Here is an 18,803-nt window from a genome sequence, read left to right as displayed (position 1 = left end):
TTTTATTTTAAGTTCCGGAGTCCAGGTGCAGGATGTGCTGGTTTGTTACATAGGTAAACGTGTGCCATGGTGGTTTAATGCACAGATCAACCCATCACCCACGTATTAAGCCCAGCACCCATTAGCTGTTGTTCCTGATGCTCTCCCTCCCCCTTGCCCCCCTCCAACAGGCCCCAATGTGTGTTGTTCCCCGCCCAGTGTGTCCACTTGTTCTCATCATTCAGCTCCCACTTATAAGTGAGCACATGCGGTATTTGGTTTTCTGTTCCTACAGTAGTATGCTGAGGATAACAGCTTCCAGCTCCATCCATATCCCCACAAAGGACGTAGTCTTGTTCCTTTTTATGGCTGCATAGTATTCCACGGTGTATATATACCACATTTTCTTCATCCAGTCTACTACTGATGGGCGTTTGGGTTGATTCCATGTCTTTGCTATTGTATTCACTACTTTAAAATCACAACAGAATTGAGATTCTGTGTCAGTGTCTTTAAAGAAAAAATTTCACAAGCCTCCTCAGAGTAAAATTTAAATTAGACATGCACATAATTATGGCATTTAGGGTTCTTTTCCCTCCTTTGGGTCACTGTGCTTGTGTTATGGAAAATTTCAAACATAGACAAAATTAAACAGAATAGAATAATGAACCCCGTGTACTCATCCGCCAGCTTTAATGATGATCAGCTCTCAGCCAGTTTCCTCCGTCTGTAGCCCCACCCACCACCTGCCTCCCATATTCTGAAGCAGTTCCCAGACATCTCATCATTTCATGTGTTAATAATTGTATATATGCCAAAAAGATGAGGACTCTTTTTAACAGCTTTATTGAGGAGTAATTTACATACAATAATGAACCATTATAAATGTACAACTCATTGATTATAAGCTTGTGGAGCTATGCAGCAACCATCACTACAGTCCAGTTTTTGAACCTTTTCATCACCCAAAAAGTTTCCTCCATGCCCATTAGCAGTTCACTTCCACCCTCACCCCCAGTCCGAGAAAACTACTGATCTGTTTTGTTTCCAAAAATTGCTTTTTCTGGACATATCGTGTAAATGGATTCCTACAATATGTAGTTGGTTGCATCTGACTTCATTCACGTAGAATCATGTTTTTGAGATTAATCCATGTTATTGTGCACGGAGCAGTAGTATATTCCTTGTCATTGCTGAGTAGTTTTCCATTTTATGGATATATACCACATCTTGTTTATCCATGCATCAGTTAATGATGGATTTTTTTTTTTTTTTTTTTTTGAGACAGAGCCTCGCTGCAACCTCTGCCTCCTGGGTTCAAGCGATTCTTCTGCCTCAGCCTCCCGAGTAGCTGGGATTACAGGTGCATGCCACCACACCTGGCTAATTTTTGTATTTTTAGTAGAGATGGGGTTTCGCCATATTGGCCAAGCTGTCTCGAACTCCTGACCTCAGGTGATCCACCCACCTCGGCCTCCCAAAGTGCCGGGATTACAGGCGTGAGCCACCGCACCCTGGCCTTATGGATTTAGATTGTTTCTGGTTTTTTATTATTATGAATAATGCTATGAACATTCATGTATATGCCTTTTTGTGTTTGTTTTCATTTCTCGAGTAAATTCTTAGGAGTGGAATTAACGGATTGTATAGTAAACTTACGTTTAACATTTTATGAAACTGCCAGACTGCCTGTCCTGTTTTACATTCTCACCAGCCGTGTGCTAGGGTTCTAGTATCATCACATCCTCCCAATACTTGTTATTGTCTTTTTGAGTATAGTTATTCTAAAGAAGGTGTAATGGCATCTCATTGTGGTTTTAATTGGTGTTTCCCTAATGACTACTGATATTGAGCATTTTTTAATGTGCATATTAGTCATTCCAATATCTTCTTTGGTGAAATGTCTATTCAGATATTGCCAATTTTTAATTGGGCTGTTTGTCTTACTGTTGAGTAGTAAGTTTTCTTTATGTATTCCATATATACAGTCTTTATCAGATAGATGATTTGCAAATATTTTTTCTGAATGTATGGCTTATCTTTTTTTTTTTTTTCTTTGAGACGGCGTCTCGCTCTGTCACCCAGGCTGCAGTGCACTGGCACGATCATGGCTCATTGAAGCCTTGACCTCAGGTCCAAGCAATCCTCTCACCTCAGCCTCACAAGTAGCTGGGAACACAGGCACACACCACCACACCTGGCTAATTTTTGTATTTTTGTTAGAGACAGGGTTTCACCATGTTGCCCAGGCTGGTCTTGAACTCCTGGGCCCAAGTGATCCTCCTGCTTCGGCCCCCCAAAACTGCTGGGATTATAGGCGTGAGCCACCATGCCCAGCCTTCATTTTCTTAATGGGGTTTTTTAAAGCACAAAAGCTTTTAATTCTGATGAAGTTCAGTTTATCAATTTTTCCTTTTGTGGATCATGCCTTTGGGGTCATATCCAAGATCATGAATATTTCCTCGTATGCTTTCTTTTAGAAGAGTTGTTTTAGCCCTTACATTCGAGTCTATGATCCATTTGAGTTAATTACACAAGAGTTACAAGAGTACTCTAGACTTGTTTCTTGTGGATGGTGAGAGGGAAGAGCCTGTTTGCTCTGCACAGAGGTATCTAGTTGTCCCAGCACTTTTTGTTGAAAACACAGTCTCTCCCTGTTGAATTATCAATGACACTTTTGTCAAAAATCAATTGATCAAAAATGTAAAGGTTTATTTCCAGATACTCAGTTCTGTCCCCTTCACCTATGTTTATCCTTGGGCCGATAACCCACAGCCTTGATTACTATGACCTTAGAGGAAATTTTCAAATTGAGTAGTGTCACTGCTGCAAATTTGTTGTTTTTTTCAAAATAGTGTTAGCTATTTTAGGTTCCTACTATATATAAAATTTTATATAAATTTTAGGATCAGCTTGTCTTTTTTAATTATTTTGTTTTTTGAAATGTTTTTGTAGACACAGGGTCTTACTTTGTGGCCCAGGCTGGTCTCAAACTCCTGGCCTCCAGAGATCCTCTCACCTCGGCCTCCCAAAGTGTTGGGATTACAGGTGTGAGGCACCACACTAGGCCAGCTTGTCAATTTCTAATTTTGAAAAGCCTGTTAGGATTGTAAGAGGGATTATGTTTAATTTACAGATCAATATGGGGGAAATTGCCACCTGGACAATAGTGACTCTTCTCATCATGAGCAAAGAATGTCTCTCCATTTATTTAGGTCTTTACTTTTTCTCAGCAATGCTTTATAGTTGTTGATGTACAAGCTTGCACTTCCTTTGTTAAATTTATTCCAAAGTAAGCTTTTTTTTTATGCCATTGTGAATGGAATTGTTTTCTGAATTTTATTTTCAGTTGGTTGGCTGCTAGTATGTAAAAATAGGATTGAATTTTGCACATAGATCTTATATCCTATGACCTTTCTAAACTTCTTTGATTAGTTTTAGTATAATAGTCCCTCCTAATCCACAGGGGCTACCTTCCAAGACCCCACACAGGTGCCTGAAACTATGGATAACACCAAACACTAAGTGTACTATGTTTCTTCCTATACATACATGCCTATGGCAAAGTTAAATGTATAAATCAGGTACAGTAAGAGATTAACAACAATAATAATAAAGTAGAACAATATAACAATATATTGTAATAAGAGTTATGTGAATATGGTTTCTCTTTCAGAATACTGTATTATACGTGATATTTGCAGACCACAATTGACCACAGGTTACTGAAACCGCAGAAAGTTGTTTCAGTATTATATTAATATCACTACATTAATTTTTCTCTTTTTCTGAGGAGAAAAAGCATTCAGTCTTTCATCATGAGGGATAAAGATGCCCTTTATCATAGTGAGAAAGTTCCCTTCTATTTCTAATTTGTTTGGAGGTTTTAGCACGAATGGGTTTGGAGTTTATCAGATGCTTTTTCTGCATCTGTTGGGATTATTATGTGGGTTTCATCCTTCATCTTATTAATATCACTACATTTTATTAATTTTCAGATGTTAAACCAGCTTCACATTCCTGTGATAAATTCCACTTAATCATGGTGTATAATCTCTTTTACATATGTTTGCTAGTATTCTATTAAGGATTTTTGCCTCCATGTTTCTAAGGGATATTGGTGTATAGTTTTCTTTTCTTGTGGCATCTTTGTCTGTCTCAGCTATGAGAGTACTGCCGGCCTTACAGAGTAAATTAGGAAGTGTTCTCTCCTCTGTTTTCTGAAAGAGTTTGTGAAAAGTTGGTTTTATATTAAATATTTGACAGAATCTATGTGAATTTGGTGAAACCATCTGGGCTTTTCTTTGTGGGAAGGTTTTTAATTACTAATTCAATTTCTTTACTTCTCACAAGTCTATTCAGATTTCTCTTTTCTTTCTTTTCTTTTTTTTTTTTTTCGCTCTGTCACCTAGGCTGGTGTACACTAGCACAAACACGGCTCAGTGCAGCCCTGACCTCCTGGGCTCAAGTGATTCTGCCACCTCAGCCTCCCAAGTAGCTGGGACTGCAGGCAGGCACCACCACACCCAGGTAATTTTTTTAGAGACAGGGTATTCCTATGTCTCTAAACTGAAACTCCTGGGCTCAAGCAGTCTTCCTGCCTCAGCCTCCCAAAGTGGGATTACAGGCAGGAGCCACCAAATTTCTCTTTTAAACTCTATTTTTGCTTCATGTAGTTTGAATGAATGATTGGGCAGAGGTTATGCACAAATAAATTAAGACAGTAAGGCTCCATCCTCTGCCAGTGGCTCTGTGGGCAGGTAGAAGGGCATGTTCAAAGTTCAGGCCGTTTCCATGTCCGCCTGGCTTTTACTTTCCACTCGCCCTTTTACATCTCCCCTATGCACATGTGCAGACTCAGATGGGCCAGAAGGGTGTCTAAATAGCCAGGATCCTTTCCTGCCTCCACTGTGCACGCACCAGCCTCCCGTTAGCCAGGAATGCGCTCAGCCATACAATAACCGTAACCCCAGGCGAGTAGAAACCTTGGCCCTCCCCACTCGACTGCCCTAGAGATGGTCACTTCCGTCCCAGTGCTACTCTTGCCCAGGGCTCCATATGGAGTGAGCCCCTTTACCACAGCTGCATGGTCCTCAGAGCCTGCTCTTCCCTGCCAGGACCTCTGTGCTGGCCCAGCCGCTGCGAAGGAGTGAGGGCAGCCCAGGGAAGAACGTGATGGATTAACCCTGCTTTTACCTGAAGTTGAGAAGGTTTTCAAACATAAACACTTCTCAGATTTTCATGTCTTTGTTCAATTTACAGAGTCTGGAAATGGTTGTTTTTGTCCTTTTTATAGAATTTCATAATTGCTTTATGGGGAGAGGATTGGCCAACCTTCTCATTTGACCACAGCTGGAAGAATTGCCCTCTTATTTTTTGTGTTTTTTGGGGTTTTTTTTTCTTTTTTTGAAATGGAGTCTTGCACTGTTGCTCAGGCTGGAGTGCAGTGGCATGGTTTCAGCTCACTGTAACCTCTGCCTCCCGGGTTCAAGCAATTCTCTTGCCTCAGCCTCCTGAGTAGCAGAGACTACAGGCTTACGTCACCACGCCTGGCTAATTTTTGTATTTTTAGTGGAGACAGGGTTTTGCCAGATTGGCCAGGCTGGTCTCAAACTCCTGGCCTCAAGTGATCTGCCCGCCTCGGCCTCCCAAAGTGCTCCAATTACAGGCATGAGCCACTGCCCCCGGCAGCTCTCATTGTTTTTAATGGCTGTTTTTTATTGTTAGAGATGAGGTCTCACTATGTTGCAGGCTGGAGTGCAGTGGGTACTCACTGGTGTGATCACAGTACACTACAGCCTCAGCCCCTTAAATAGGTGTGTGCCACTGCACCCAGCTCTGCCTTTCTTTTTTTAGACAGAGTCTCACTCTGTCACCCAGGTTGGAGTACAGTGGCGTGATCTTGGCTCACTGCAACCTCTATCCCTCAAGCTCAAGCAATCCTCCCACCTCAGCCTCCCAAGTAGCTGGGACTACAGGCATGCACCACCACACCTGGCTAATTTTTTGTATTTTTAGTAGAGATGAGGTTTTGCCATGTTGCCCAGGCTGGTCTGGAACTCCTGAACTCAAGGAATCCACCCGTCCTTGGCCTTCCAAAGTGCTGGGATTACAGGTGTGAGCCACAGCACAGACCTGCTGTCTCATTTTTAATATAACCACAGTATCATTGTCTCCTCCCCAACCCAAATCAGCATTGATGTCTTAATATCATCAGATGGCCAGTTGCATGTTCAAATTTTCAATTTACATTTTTTTAACAATTTGTTTAAACCAGGAAGCAAAAAAAGGCCCACACAATGGTAGTTGGTTGATATGACTTATTAGTTTCTGTTAATCCATAGGTGTTCTCTCTCTCCCTCTATTACAGTAAATTTGTTGATGAAACTGGCTCATTTGTCCTGTAGCATTTTCCACACTGGATTTTGCTGAATGCATCTTTGTGGTGGTGTTTCACGTGTTCTTCTGTCCCCTGTATTTCCCATAAAGTGATTTCTGGATATTGAGGCTTGGTCATATTCAGGCTCTATGTGTGTTGCTGTATTTTTCCTTTAGGAGGCACATAATGGGTTTTTCTCACTTTTTGTGACATTAGTAGCTGTTGATACCCAGTGCCTAGATCCATAAAGGTTGCCAACTATTGATTTCCAATGTTAGCTTTTCTTCTTCATTTATTAGATATAGTACTTCTATGAAGAGAAACTTTCCTTCATCTACTGTTTTGGTACCCAGTGGTAGAGTTCATATAGGAAAGTCAGAATTAATGCTTGATTTCATTCACCTTATTTTCCAGTTTCTGAGATAATGCATTTGCTTTCTGCTCCTCTAACAGTCACCAATCAGTGGTGGTGATAGTGGTGGTGGTTGTAGTAGTGGTGGTGGTGGTGGGTGGTGGTGGTGGTGGTTGTAGTAGTGGTGGTGGTGGTAGTGGTGGTGGTGGAGGTGGTGGTGGTGGTGCTGGGGGTGGTGGTGCTGGGGGTGGTGGTGGTGGGTGGTGGTGGTGGTGGTGGTGGTGGTGGGTGGTGGTGGTAGTGGTGGTGCTGGGGGTGGTGGTGCTGGGGGTGGAGGTGGTGGTGGTGGTGCTGGTGGTGGTGGGTGGTGGTGTCGGTAGTAGTATTGGTGGTGGTGGTGGTGGTAGTGATGGTGGTGGTGGTGGTTTTGGTGGTGCTGGTGGTGGTGGTGGTGGTGGTGCTGGTGGTGGTGGCGCTGGGGGTGGAGGTGGTGGTAGTGGTGGTGGTGGTGATGGTGGTGGTGGTGGAGGTGGTGGTGGTGGTGGTGGTGGAGGTGGAGGTGGTGGTGGTGGTGGTGGTGGTGATGGTGGTGGTGGTGGTGATGGTAGTGGTGGTGGTGATGGTGGTGATGGTGATGGTGGTGGTGGTGGTGGTAGTGGTGGTGGTGGAGGGTGGTGGTGGTGGTGGTGTCGGTAGTAGTATTGGTGGTGGTGGTGGTGTCGGTAGTAGTATTGGTGGTGGTGGTGGTGGTGGTGGTGGTGGTGGTGGTAGTGGTGGTGGTAGTGTAGTTTTGGTGCCATTATGGATTGAAGTATATTTGCTGTGTTCCTGTTATATTAGGTGGAACAATGTGTCCGTTATTGGCCAGTGGAGGTTACTCTAGTTGGCTCCTGGGTCCTTTTAACATGACCTCAGGAGCCTTTAATACTTGTTCTCTGGCATAACAAGTTGTTCCAGGATCCTTGTACACATTTCTTACCTATAGCCCTTTCTCTCAGGAGGCCCTCATTCCTTTTTCAGGAGGAGATCACAATATGGGTGTTAGGAGTGTTCGTTGCCACGGGGTAGGGGATTGTCTTGCCTTTTCATTATATGATTATGTTGTGGGAAATACTGTTTCTTTCATGCACAGGCCATTTGGCTATGCTGACACTCTTGGAAATTGGAGTTTTGGTTGTGGGAAATCCGTGGCTGACTCTGAGCTGCTGGTCTCTGTAGGGATCTTCTATTTTATAACCTTATTGACAGCGTCAACTCTGCCTCACAGTGGGATGTGTCCTCGAGCTTTAGAGGATCTGATAGAGCATCTCTTTTGGATCCTTTTTCGTTCTCCCTGAACCACGTTCATAACTTCTCACCCTAAACAGACAACTGCTCAGCCCCCTTGGCAGCCCTTTGTCCATGTTGAGAAAGAGCTTGACTTGGAATGCCTTTCATTCATAACCTCCTCAGTGTCACATTTCTTTCTGTTTAGCCAGGGTTCTGCATCTTATCTTGTGTTTCTCACCATTTTCTCAGTTATTTTGAATGTCTGCTGAAGGCACGAGGGCCTCATCTGCAGCCTCTTTCCTAGAAAGCCCTCTGATACCTGTCAGCGCCTGCTAACATGAGCGGGTCCATTGGGAAACATGTTTCTATTTCTTGTCAGTTACACTAATGACCATTCCCTGGAGAGCAGAGAGCTCTTACTACTAGAACTCTGCCTCTCGGCTTCGGAGTCATTGCCTGGGAGCTGTGTGGGGCAAAAGTGAAAGCCCTAAGCCAGGGCCTGGCCAACTACATTTGAATCTAGTGTCCTCTCTTAGTTAGCCCAGTGACCTTTTCAGAGCAGACAGTGAGTTACCATGAGGCCCAACTGAAAGAAGTGTGAATGAGTTCTCTGCAGAGCATTATGCAGATGTCACAGGGGATTTGATATCATCATTAGTAACAGCAGCAGTGATGGCCCCAGGAACAGCACCCAGATGGTGGACTCAGACCCCTGGGGAGTGACCCACAGTTCCATAATGGGAGGGACCCTATTTTGTTCAGCACTGTGTGCCCAGCTAGCTCCTGGCATAGGGTTTATGACAGGTTAGTTGCATGCATGAATGTAGCTGTAACTAACTACAGTGCAACACACACAAAGCAAAATGTGATCAGCAGTATGAGTTTTACGGTTACACAAGATTTTTCCAGCATATAGGCTATACTGTTGTGGATTACTATCTCCTTTTTGGATTTAAGTATTTACAGACCTAAAACAGAGAGAGAGAGAAAGCATTCGATGCCCAAACACAGATTGCCATTGACATGGAATTTCAGAAACCTGCTGCCAAAATCTCAGCCGAGATCGGTAGACCATCTCCAAGGTAGCAGCACCCTGCGCTGCCATGTGCTAAGAAGGGAAACCATGATGAAATGATGAGGGCTTTTTCTCATTCCGTCAGTCTCAGGAAAGCTGTGAGGGTTCTGCTGATAGCCAGAGGAAAAGCTAGTAGCGGTTCTTGAGCTTTATAGGTGGAGCTGGCCCTCGTGGGCCTTCCCAGGACGTGGGAAGGACCAACGAGCCCCCAGCCACAGGCCCCCTGCCCAAGGATAAATGCCACCTTCACACTTAGTGATGCGGGTGGACATTGACCCTTCGCCACAGACTGGGGTTGTGGAGACGGAGCTTTAGGAGGAACTGGGGCTATTTTGTGAATCAAGGTTCAAGGTTGATGTTAACTGTGCAGGGGTGCGGGTCTGAGGGGTTACCTCATAAACTGGACAGTCAAAAAACTTTAGCAGCAGTGGAGAACTAAATGTTTCTGGCAATTTCTCGCATCTCGCACAACAGGCAGGCCCAGGTTTGAGTTATTGGTCTGTACCTCACCATGGGTGGAAGAGGGAGGTTCAGAAAGTCAGCCCTGGATCTCTGGGCACACGCCTGGAACCCGACCACGAAGCCGAGCCCTCCAGGAGTGCATGCGAATCACCCAGAGCGGGGAGGGGGGGGCGGTTCTTTGGCATGCTCAGAGCCACGAGCCTAGAGAATTTCCATGGACCATTGAATACCCATCTCAGGCATGTTTTAGCAACTGTCATTTATGGACTATTTTATGTAACATGGTCTTTTGCTGATAAACTAATGTTACGTGAAAGTTTATCACAACCACAGTCAGCTAAGTGTTGGCAAAAGCCAGCTCCCTCATAGGCTTATTAACTACAGAAGCTTCATAGTGACAATTCTCATATTTAACATGCATGTCGAGAATCTTATAGAGCACTTTATGAGTGGACAGAATGGAGTTTTGATTGAATTAAGATTGTGCTTTTTTAAAGAACAAAAATAGGAAGAAAATAATTTCCTATTTATTAAGCCCAACTGCAGATCCTTAGCCTGCCTGTTCTAGTTTCAGCTCATTGAACCTAGGGTAAAAATCTGAATGTGAAGATGAAAGAGAGAAGCCCAGAAACGCTAGGTGCAACTGGTCATGCAATTGTATTTCTCTTCTTTGATCTTATCCATGTCATTGTTTGAAAGGTGGGTTTTTTCTGCTTTTACTAGAATGAATCAGAATCTGGCACTCACTCTGTCACTTGCAGTATTAAATCCCCCGTCTGCCTGGGTCTGAGACCTGTGGTGATGATGCAGCCCCTGCCACCTAGCCAGCCCTTTCCCCTGCCATGTGGCATTCCCCCTCCCTGGGTTGATCCCCATGCAGATGCAGCAGTCTTGTCTCCAAGCCCAAAATTACAATCAATGTGCCAGGAGAGAAGCTGCACCATAGCTGCACGGCTGTTCCTGCACCTGCAGAACCGTCTTCCCCGCCGCCCCCCACCCCCCACCCAGATCTCACTTGTCAGCATGCAGGTACTTTGCAAGCATGTAAGGATTTCTGTCTGTGCCACTCACCTGGCTGTGTTGCTGTACACAAGTTACTAAGCCTCAGTTTCCTCATCTGCAGAGCAAGTCTAATTGAACCTTCTGCTGAGGCCTGTTGGGCTTGACTGAAGCCCCCAGCCTCCAGCCTGGTCAAGAGTGAGCAATCAGTAGAAAACAGCCGTAAGGTTGTCCTTCTGCCCTGAGCACCTGGACTCTTGCTCCCGTGTCTTTATGAGTTCTCCAGCTGATTTTCATTTTGGGCCAAATCCTAGCTTATTTCAGTGGAGTAAGTTTAGGAATCTCAGTCTCTGAGAGCTGGGGAATGAGGCTTAGAGAATTTTTGGAGGAGAGGAGAACAATTAGGGAAAGAAAAAGGGCTCTGTAGGACCCAAGGAACAGGCTGTGCTAGGTTTCATCTGGCCTCTGGTTAGCATGTTGACAAACGCTGGTTGGTTTTGATTTCTTAGGCAATTGGTTTTATATATTTATGGATGAATGTAGGTAAAAGAGCTAGGATTTGAACCCAGGTTTTTCTGCCTCAAAGGCCACATTCTAATCCTCACACTCTGCTGTCTTCCTGGGCAGTTGTCGTGGTCAACGGGAGAGTCATTTCAAGGTTTTTTGTGATGGTCATGTCGGGGGCCAGGGGCTGGGAGGCACCTCCTCTGAGGAAGGGAACGTTTCTCCTGGTTCTGCCTTTATCTCTGAGACACTGCCTGCATTTCCACGTCACGCACTGGTGGGTGTGTGCTAAGGACGTGGAGACCTGGGTGGGGTGGGGTGGTCAGAGTTGTCCACAAGGAAGATGAGGGCCTCCTGGGCCATCTCTCCGTGCCTATGCAGAGGCCTGGGGCTGTTGATGGTACAATCAGCCAGTTTCCCTCTGCAGGGAGGACTTCCCCAGGCAGAAGTGAATTTCAACTCCTGCATGAAGACCATGGATTAGAATGGGAAAGAGGAATTACAATCTGACTAAGGCTGTCAGAGATAGAAGTGGATTGCTGAGAGAGATTGTGAAGTCCTGTTTCATTCATCTTTAAAAACAGATATGGGGCCAGACACGGTGGCTCACGCCTGTAATCCCAGCACTTTGGGAGGCCGAGGCAAGTGGATCACCTGAGGTCAGGAGTTCGAGACCAGCCTGGCCTACATGGTGAAACCCATCTCTACTAAAAATACAAAATAATTAGCCAGACATGGTGGCAGGTGCCTGTAATCCCAGCTACCCGGGAGGCTGAGGCAGGAGAATTGCTTGAACCAGGGAGGCAGAGGGGCAGAGGCTGCAGTGAGCTGAGATTGCACCATTGCACTCCAGCCTGGGCAACAGAGCAAGACTCCGTCTTAAAATATATATATATATATATGGGGATGGTGATTATGCAGGTGTAGTTGTCAAAACTCCTCAAACCATGCACTTGAAATGTGTGCACTTTACTGCCCGAAAATTGTGGGATGATGTTGTAACATGACTTTTTTCCTTAAATAATTAGCCAGTTGCCTTAAACTTGTTTGTTAAATAACAAATAGTTCCATTATGGCCGGGCACAGTGGCTCACACCTGTAATCCCAGCACTTCGGGAGGCCAAGGACATTTTGCTTGAGCGCAGGAGTTCAAGACCGGCTTGGGCAACATAGTGAGACCCCTGTCTCAGCAAAAAAAAATCAAAAAATTAGCTGGGCATAGTAGCGCACGTCTGTAGTCCCAGCTACTCTGGAGAGCATGGCAGGACTCGAGGAGGTCGAGGCTGTAGTAAGCTGGGATGGCACTACTGCACTCCGGCCTGGGTGACACAGCGAGTCCCCATCCCAAGAAACAAAACAAAACAAATGGTTCCACTATGAAAGACACCTCATTATTTTTTGAGTTCACAAATGATCAAGTAGTTTTGTTTTTTTTTTTTTGAGACGGAGTGTCGCTCTGTCACCCAGGCTAGAGTGCAATAGCGCAATCTCGGCTCACTGCAACCTCTGCCTCCCAAGTTCAAGCGATTCTCCAGCCTCACCCTCCCGAGTAGCTGGGGCTACAGGTGTGTGCCACTGCCTCCAGCTAATTTTTGTATTTTTAGTAGAGACAGGGTTTCACCATGTTGGCCAGGCTGGTCTCAAACTCCTGAGCTCAGGTGATCTGCCCACTTCCGCCTCCCAAAGTGCTGGGATTACAAGCGTGAGCCACCACAACTGGCCTAATCGGGTAGTTCTTTGAGACCTTTTGCATAAGAGTGGATAGCCAATCCCCTGCCGTGTCATGTGACAGATTTTCAGCTGGTCGGAGGGGCAGTGCCCCTGGAGTCAGATTGCCTGGGTTTAAGCCAGTTTCAGGAAACCTGTGCGACCTTGGACGAGTTAGTTTATTGTACACACCTCACTTTCCTCTCTTGAAAAATGGGGATAATTATATCTACTTCATGAGGTTGTTATGAAGATTAAATAAGTTAACACAGGAAGAGTTTAGAATTGGACCTAGCACATAGTAGGCTCTCAAACATATTGGCCAGGCCGGGCACGGTGGCTCACGCCTGTAATCCCAGCACTTCGGGAGGCCAAGGCAGGTGGATCACCTGAGGTCAGGAGATCGAGACCACCCTGGCCAACATGGTGAAACCTCGTCTTTACTAAAAATACAAAAATTAGCCAGGTGCAGTGGCATATGCCTGTAATCCCAGCTACTTGGGAGACTGAGGCAGGAGAATCGCTTGAACTCAGGAGGTGGAGGTTGCAGTGAGCCCAGATCATGCCATTACACTCCAGCCTGATCAATAACAGTGAAACTCCGTCTCAAAAAAATATATATATATTGGCCATTTAATAATTGTAGTTGGTATCATTAAGTGGCCATTGTTAGTAGCATTTCATGTTTATTGCGGTCATCGTCACTGTTGCTGTCCAGGCATGGCCAGTTGCAGGCACTGAGTGCAGAGATGGTTGGTCTCTGGCGTGGTCACCTGGCCTTCTCAAGCCTCATCAGCAGCCGATGACAGCCTGTCTCCGGCTTCAACAGTCCTTTAGTTTTTCTCAGCAAAAAAAAATATGTATTTGCCCCATTGCTTCAGGATTCTTGATTTGGACAGGCTGCCTTGGTCTTACATCGCCCCTATTTTGTCCTGGCCTAGCCCAACGCTTCCTAAAATACCATTCCCTGAGGCGCCAGGCCACCCTGGGTCCTGCAGGATTCCTGCCTGGCAGAAGGAAAATCACAGGAAAGAGGGAGGGGAGAAATAACCCTTACTGATGCTTTATGCGCCTGTGAGCGCAAGGCCCTGTACAAATATTGTCCAAGTGGAGCCTCCTGACTGCTATGAAAATGCGCCGCTTGCTGTGTTTTGTGGATGGAGGACCTGCAGCCCCCTAGCTGGCGCAGAGAGAACCCCGCTACCCTGCATTCTACTCTGGGCCCTGCATGGCTCAAGGTTTCCAGTCCTTCTTTTTGCTTGCTGGTTCAGGAAAGTCTGACCTTTTCCCGGACTCACTTCCAGGCCCTGTTTCCTGTCCTGGGCATCCTGAGTCCCCCTCCCTGCATAGCGTGCACAGTGTGGTCGCTTTCAGCCACCAGGGCTGCTGCTGCCTTTTGTTGCAAAGGGCTCCCACACAAGCATCAAAGCCTGGGTCCTTAGGCCCTCCCAGAACCAGAAACCCAGGGGGAGAAGATACCAAGATACCCCTGGGAAGAGAGGTGAGAAGGGCTGTCCAGGCAGGGGGCAGTGAGTGCAGAGGCCTGAGTGAACCCGTGTGTTCAGTGAGGAGCGACGTGGCTAGAAGGCTGTCCTGGTGGGCTTTGTGGGCCCTTCCAAGGAATTGAGTCTCCATCCCTCAGTGATTGAGACAGGAAAGGGCTTATAAGATTTCATAAAATTGTATGAAAAGAATTTATAGGGCGCAGTGGCTCATGCCTGTAATCCCAGCACTTTGGGAGGCCAAGGCAGGCAGATCACTTGAGCTCAGGAGTTTGAGACCAACCTGGTCAACACAGCAAGACCCCAACTCTACAAAAAAATGTTTTTAAATTAGCCAAGCGTCGTGGTGCACGCCTGCAGTCCCAGATACTTCCCTAGGATCACTTGAGCCCAGGAGGTTGAGGCTGCAGTGAGCTGTGATCGTACCACTGCACTCCAGCCTGGGTGACAAAGCAAAACCCTGCCTCAGAAAAAAAAAAAGAGTTCATAAAAATTTATAAATCGCTGGGCGCAGTGGCTCACGCCCGTAATCCCAGCACTTTGGGAGGCCGAGGCGGGCGGATCGCGAGGTCACAAGATCGAGACCATCCTGGCTAACACGTTGAAACCTCGTCTCTACTGAAAATACAAAAAATTAGCCGAGCGTGGTGGCACGCGCCTGTAGTCGCAGCTACCCGGGAGGCTGAGGCAGGAGAATGGCATGAACCCAGGAGACGGAGCTTGCAGTGAGTCGAGATTGCACCACTGCACACCGGCCTGGTGACAGAGCGAGACTGTCTCAAAAAAAAAAAAAAATTTTTATAAATCTTTGCCAGATTTTATCATCTGGCCAGGTGTGTATTTTTCAAAAGATAGCTTTGGAAGTGGCAAAGGATTCATTCAAAAGCAGATTTTTCTCTTGGAAATAACTCATTAATCTGGTGATTTTGTCTAAATCTGTGGTGTCAACTACCGTTATCCTTTGTAATGAACAAAATGTGTATTGTTAACATCTGAAATGTAATTTGTCATCTTTTTATAGACGGGAATTTCTTAGCCATAGGCTCCCATGACAACTGCATCTATATATATGGCGTTAGTGACAACGGGAGGAAGTACACGCGAGTGGGCAAGTGCTCGGTAAGTGCTGACAGTGGACCTGTCGCTTCTCATGCACTGCGTATACTTGTTTAACTACAGCGGAACGGTGTTGGCAGGGACTTCTAAGGCCAGTGAAATGAAGACGGTGTTTTTCTCTCCCAGGGTCATTCCAGCTTCATCACTCACCTGGACTGGTCTGTAAACTCGCAGTTCCTCGTGTCAAATTCCGGAGACTATGAAATCCTCTACTGTGAGTACTACCCCAGGGTTGTATGAAGTCTTGATCTCAGAAAGCGTTCACTCTGAGACCCAGGGGGCCTCTGTGAAAACCCACCTCCTGTATGACTTAGGCACGTGCCATCATCTCTAGGCCATGGTTTCCGCCTCTGTAACGTAGAGGAGTGGGGCTGCGTGGCCTCTTGAGTCCTTCCCGGTTTCCTGCTGACTGCGAGCCCCTAAGGAGGAGAAGATCCAGGGCCTGCCCCAAGGGGAAGAAGGCCAAGCCCTGCAGAGGGGGGCTTGGGGCAGGCGGATGTGGCAGAAGGGGGTGGGTCCGGGTGGATGTGGCCGAAGTGGGTGGGTCCAGAGCTGTCCAGGCAGGAGGAGGGCCTGTAAAGGTGTTATCCTCACAGGAGGGACCATGAAGTCCCTCCCCACTGGGTGGACAGCAGCCCTGGGACCCCTCCTCCTCCTCTCCCAACCTGACCCTGGCCAGTCTCTGGGCCCAGGCAGTGCTTGGGAACAGTGAGGATGATCGTGGCAGGCACTTACAAGCTCATCCTCGTGCCATGCACTGGTTCCTCAGACACCCACCAGGCACCTGCCACGTGCCCCACTCTGGGCCACGCAAGGCGGCTCATGGGGCACAAGGAAGGCCTCACTGCTGCCCTGCTGGAAGTTACCAGAAAACGCAGCGCTCCTCCCCTGCATCTTCTCAGATGACCCACAGCACTTTCTGTCTTGGCCCCGTGTTGCAGGGAAGGGCTCAGGGCCCAAAACACAGGCCCCAAGAGCCCACGGGGGTGGGGGGGTCACACTCACTTGAGCGTCACCACTTGTTGAGGATCAGGACAGGCAGGACCACTGGCAGCAGGGAAAGCAGGGCAGTGTGTACCAAGACTGAGCTCGCTCCAGTGCGGAGGGCAGCCACACCGTCTCACCTCTTCCCTGTCCAGGTTCTGCCTGACACAGGCACAGGAACAGGGGGTGGTTTTCAGGGACAATCCCTGGGTCTAGAACCTTCTCAGATGTGGTCTCGTACTCTGCTGGTGAGAGCTCATTTGGGGAACACACAAGTCCCCTGGGAGGCCCTTGGTGTGACTGGTTTCAGTAACCTCCATTCCTGACTCTGATCTGAAGGGACTGAGGGGTATAGGGAGGCGGGGGGGCCTGACAGCAGGGGCAGAGCTGCATTCAGGGGCTCTGGTGGGGGGTGGGCAGCAGGCGGAGACCCAGGAACCGGAGACTAGAGAAGCCAGAGTGTGGGAAACAGACTCAGACAGAGATGGGAAAAAAACAAAGAAGAGGGCGTCTCCACCCAGGCCCAGGGGCTCGGGCTCAGTTCCAGGGGAACTCACAGCTGTGCACACATGATTCCTGCCCGACTGGGAAGTGGAGGGTCTCCCTCTCCGGGAAGGGCTCTGTACCCAACGGGGCACAGCTCTGGGGGCTCAGCCTTGCTCAGGGGAGGGGTAGGGCCTTGGCTTAGATGTCGCCAGACTGTGTTTGCTTTTTGCAGGGGTTCCCTCTGCCTGTAAGCAAGTCGTAAGTGTGGAAACTACGAGAGACATTGAATGGGCTACCTATACCTGCACTTTGGGATTCCATGTTTTTGGTAAGTTTGCTGCAGATTTCACTGGTTCCAACAAAAGAGTGTCTCCTTTTAAAATATTTCTTCAGTAGCTGTGGAGTCTCATGGTCACCAGTCTTGTCAGACTGCTCTACTGCTACGGGAGGCCCATGAGACACGCCTCCTGCCACACCCTGGGGTAGGGCCGGGCTTGCCTGGCCGTGGCCTGCTGAGAAGAACCAGAGAGATGGGTTTTTAACCCTTCTCCATCGTACAGGGTGGCAGGTCCTGAGATAATTCCCTGGAACCCTCTCCTATCAGATTGTGCCACATGGACCTAGGTGGACCAGATGGCGCTCAGTCAACTTACCATTTGTGAGGGTTATTATTTATATTTTTTTTGTTCTTAAACTAAAAATTTCACTTTCTTCAACGTTCACTTTAGGAATATTTTCGTAAGTGACCTAAATTAAAGGGCCGCAAATTAATAGAATTTTAAAGGTAGTGTTTATTGTCTCTTTACATAAGACTACAAGTCAGTAGGTTGGTGAGAATTTGCAGTTTTGTGGTGTTCAGTGCTGAGGTCTGGAGGTTCGCTCCAGAGCTCCCGGTTGAAAACCCAACGTGCATCCAGCCCTCTCCTAGCCACGGGTTTTATTGAAAGAGTTTCCCCGACAATGGCCAGAAGATGGCATCCCCCACCCACCCATTCTCCAGACCCACCTGGGTTCAGGGATGCAGAGCCTGGAGCCAGTAATGATAGGCACAGCTGCCAGGCTGCCCCAAGCAAGCAGCAGCCACAGTGAGTGACCCCAAGAAACATACACACACCCAGGGTTAAAAGGCCTCTGGAGAGACCTACTCATGTAGAGTTACAGCAATAACAAGGAAACTGCAGGCTTGAGGACAGGGCAGCTTCCCACAGGACGCTTCAGAGATCTAGGAGAGGTGTCACTTTGGAACCGGGGTTCCTGGTACTGTCTGCTTTGGCCTCAAGATGAGGCCTCAAAAGACCTGGCAGCCCGGAAAGCTTGTCTCTGCTCCTCTCATGCAGCAGAGCATTGGAGGGTCTCCGAGACTGGCCTGAGTGAGAGGAGACTGGGCACACAGTGAGAGGCCAGGAACTGAGGCTGTTGTGGTTTTTTGACCCTTGTTTCTAAAGCTGGACTTCAGGCGGTTTTATGTTCAGGACCGTTCAGTGCGCGGTTCCTGCGCCATGTGGCCCTGTGGCCCCTGGTGTTTCCAGCGCCCTGTTTGTGGTCTTTGTTTTAGGAGTGTGGCCAGAAGGCTCGGATGGAACCGACATCAATGCCGTCTGTCGGGCCCATGAGAAGAAACTCCTGTCAACAGGCGACGACTTTGGCAAAGTGCACCTCTTCTCATACCCCTGCTCGCAGTTCAGGGTAAACGACTTATTTCTTCACTAATCTTATCCCCCATGGGGCACGCACGTATACCCGACCTGTTTGGAGACTAAATGGAAATGGGCCGTGAGTGAGTGCTGCCAGCCACAAAGGCGGATGTGACTCTGTTATTTGTGCCCTGAGCACTTCCGGCTGCTTTTAGGGAAACCCGAGCCCCACAGGACCCACAAAGCCCTTCAGATCTGCCCATCTACCTCTGCAGCTACACAGGCTCACAACTCTGCCCACCACCACGGCTCCCTTGCTCCGGCCCTGCTCAGCTGAGCCAGCCCTGAGCCCTGG

At 47.5% G+C, this 18,803-nt stretch overlaps 1 protein-coding gene across 3 annotated transcripts in view; it reads left to right on the top strand.

Moving 5' to 3' along the window:
- The window catches only part of EML1 (EMAP like 1), a 152,934-nt gene that overhangs the window by 132,214 nt on the left and 1,917 nt on the right, over window positions 1-18,803 (top strand). For all 3 annotated transcript variants that reach the window (XM_055288175.2, XM_055288174.2, XM_055288176.2), the window contains 4 exons: window positions 15,250-15,347; window positions 15,471-15,558; window positions 17,047-17,142; window positions 18,370-18,500. In XM_055288175.2, the coding sequence (XP_055144150.1) occupies window positions 15,250-15,347; window positions 15,471-15,558; window positions 17,047-17,142; window positions 18,370-18,500 (413 nt within the window). The remainder of the gene's footprint in view (window positions 1-15,249; window positions 15,348-15,470; window positions 15,559-17,046; window positions 17,143-18,369; window positions 18,501-18,803) is intronic.

Source organism: Symphalangus syndactylus, chromosome 8, assembly GCF_028878055.3.
Source record: "Symphalangus syndactylus isolate Jambi chromosome 8, NHGRI_mSymSyn1-v2.1_pri, whole genome shotgun sequence".
Classification (NCBI taxonomy): Eukaryota; Metazoa; Chordata; class Mammalia; order Primates; family Hylobatidae; genus Symphalangus; species Symphalangus syndactylus.
This window is presented reverse-complemented; position numbering and strand designations above follow the sequence as displayed.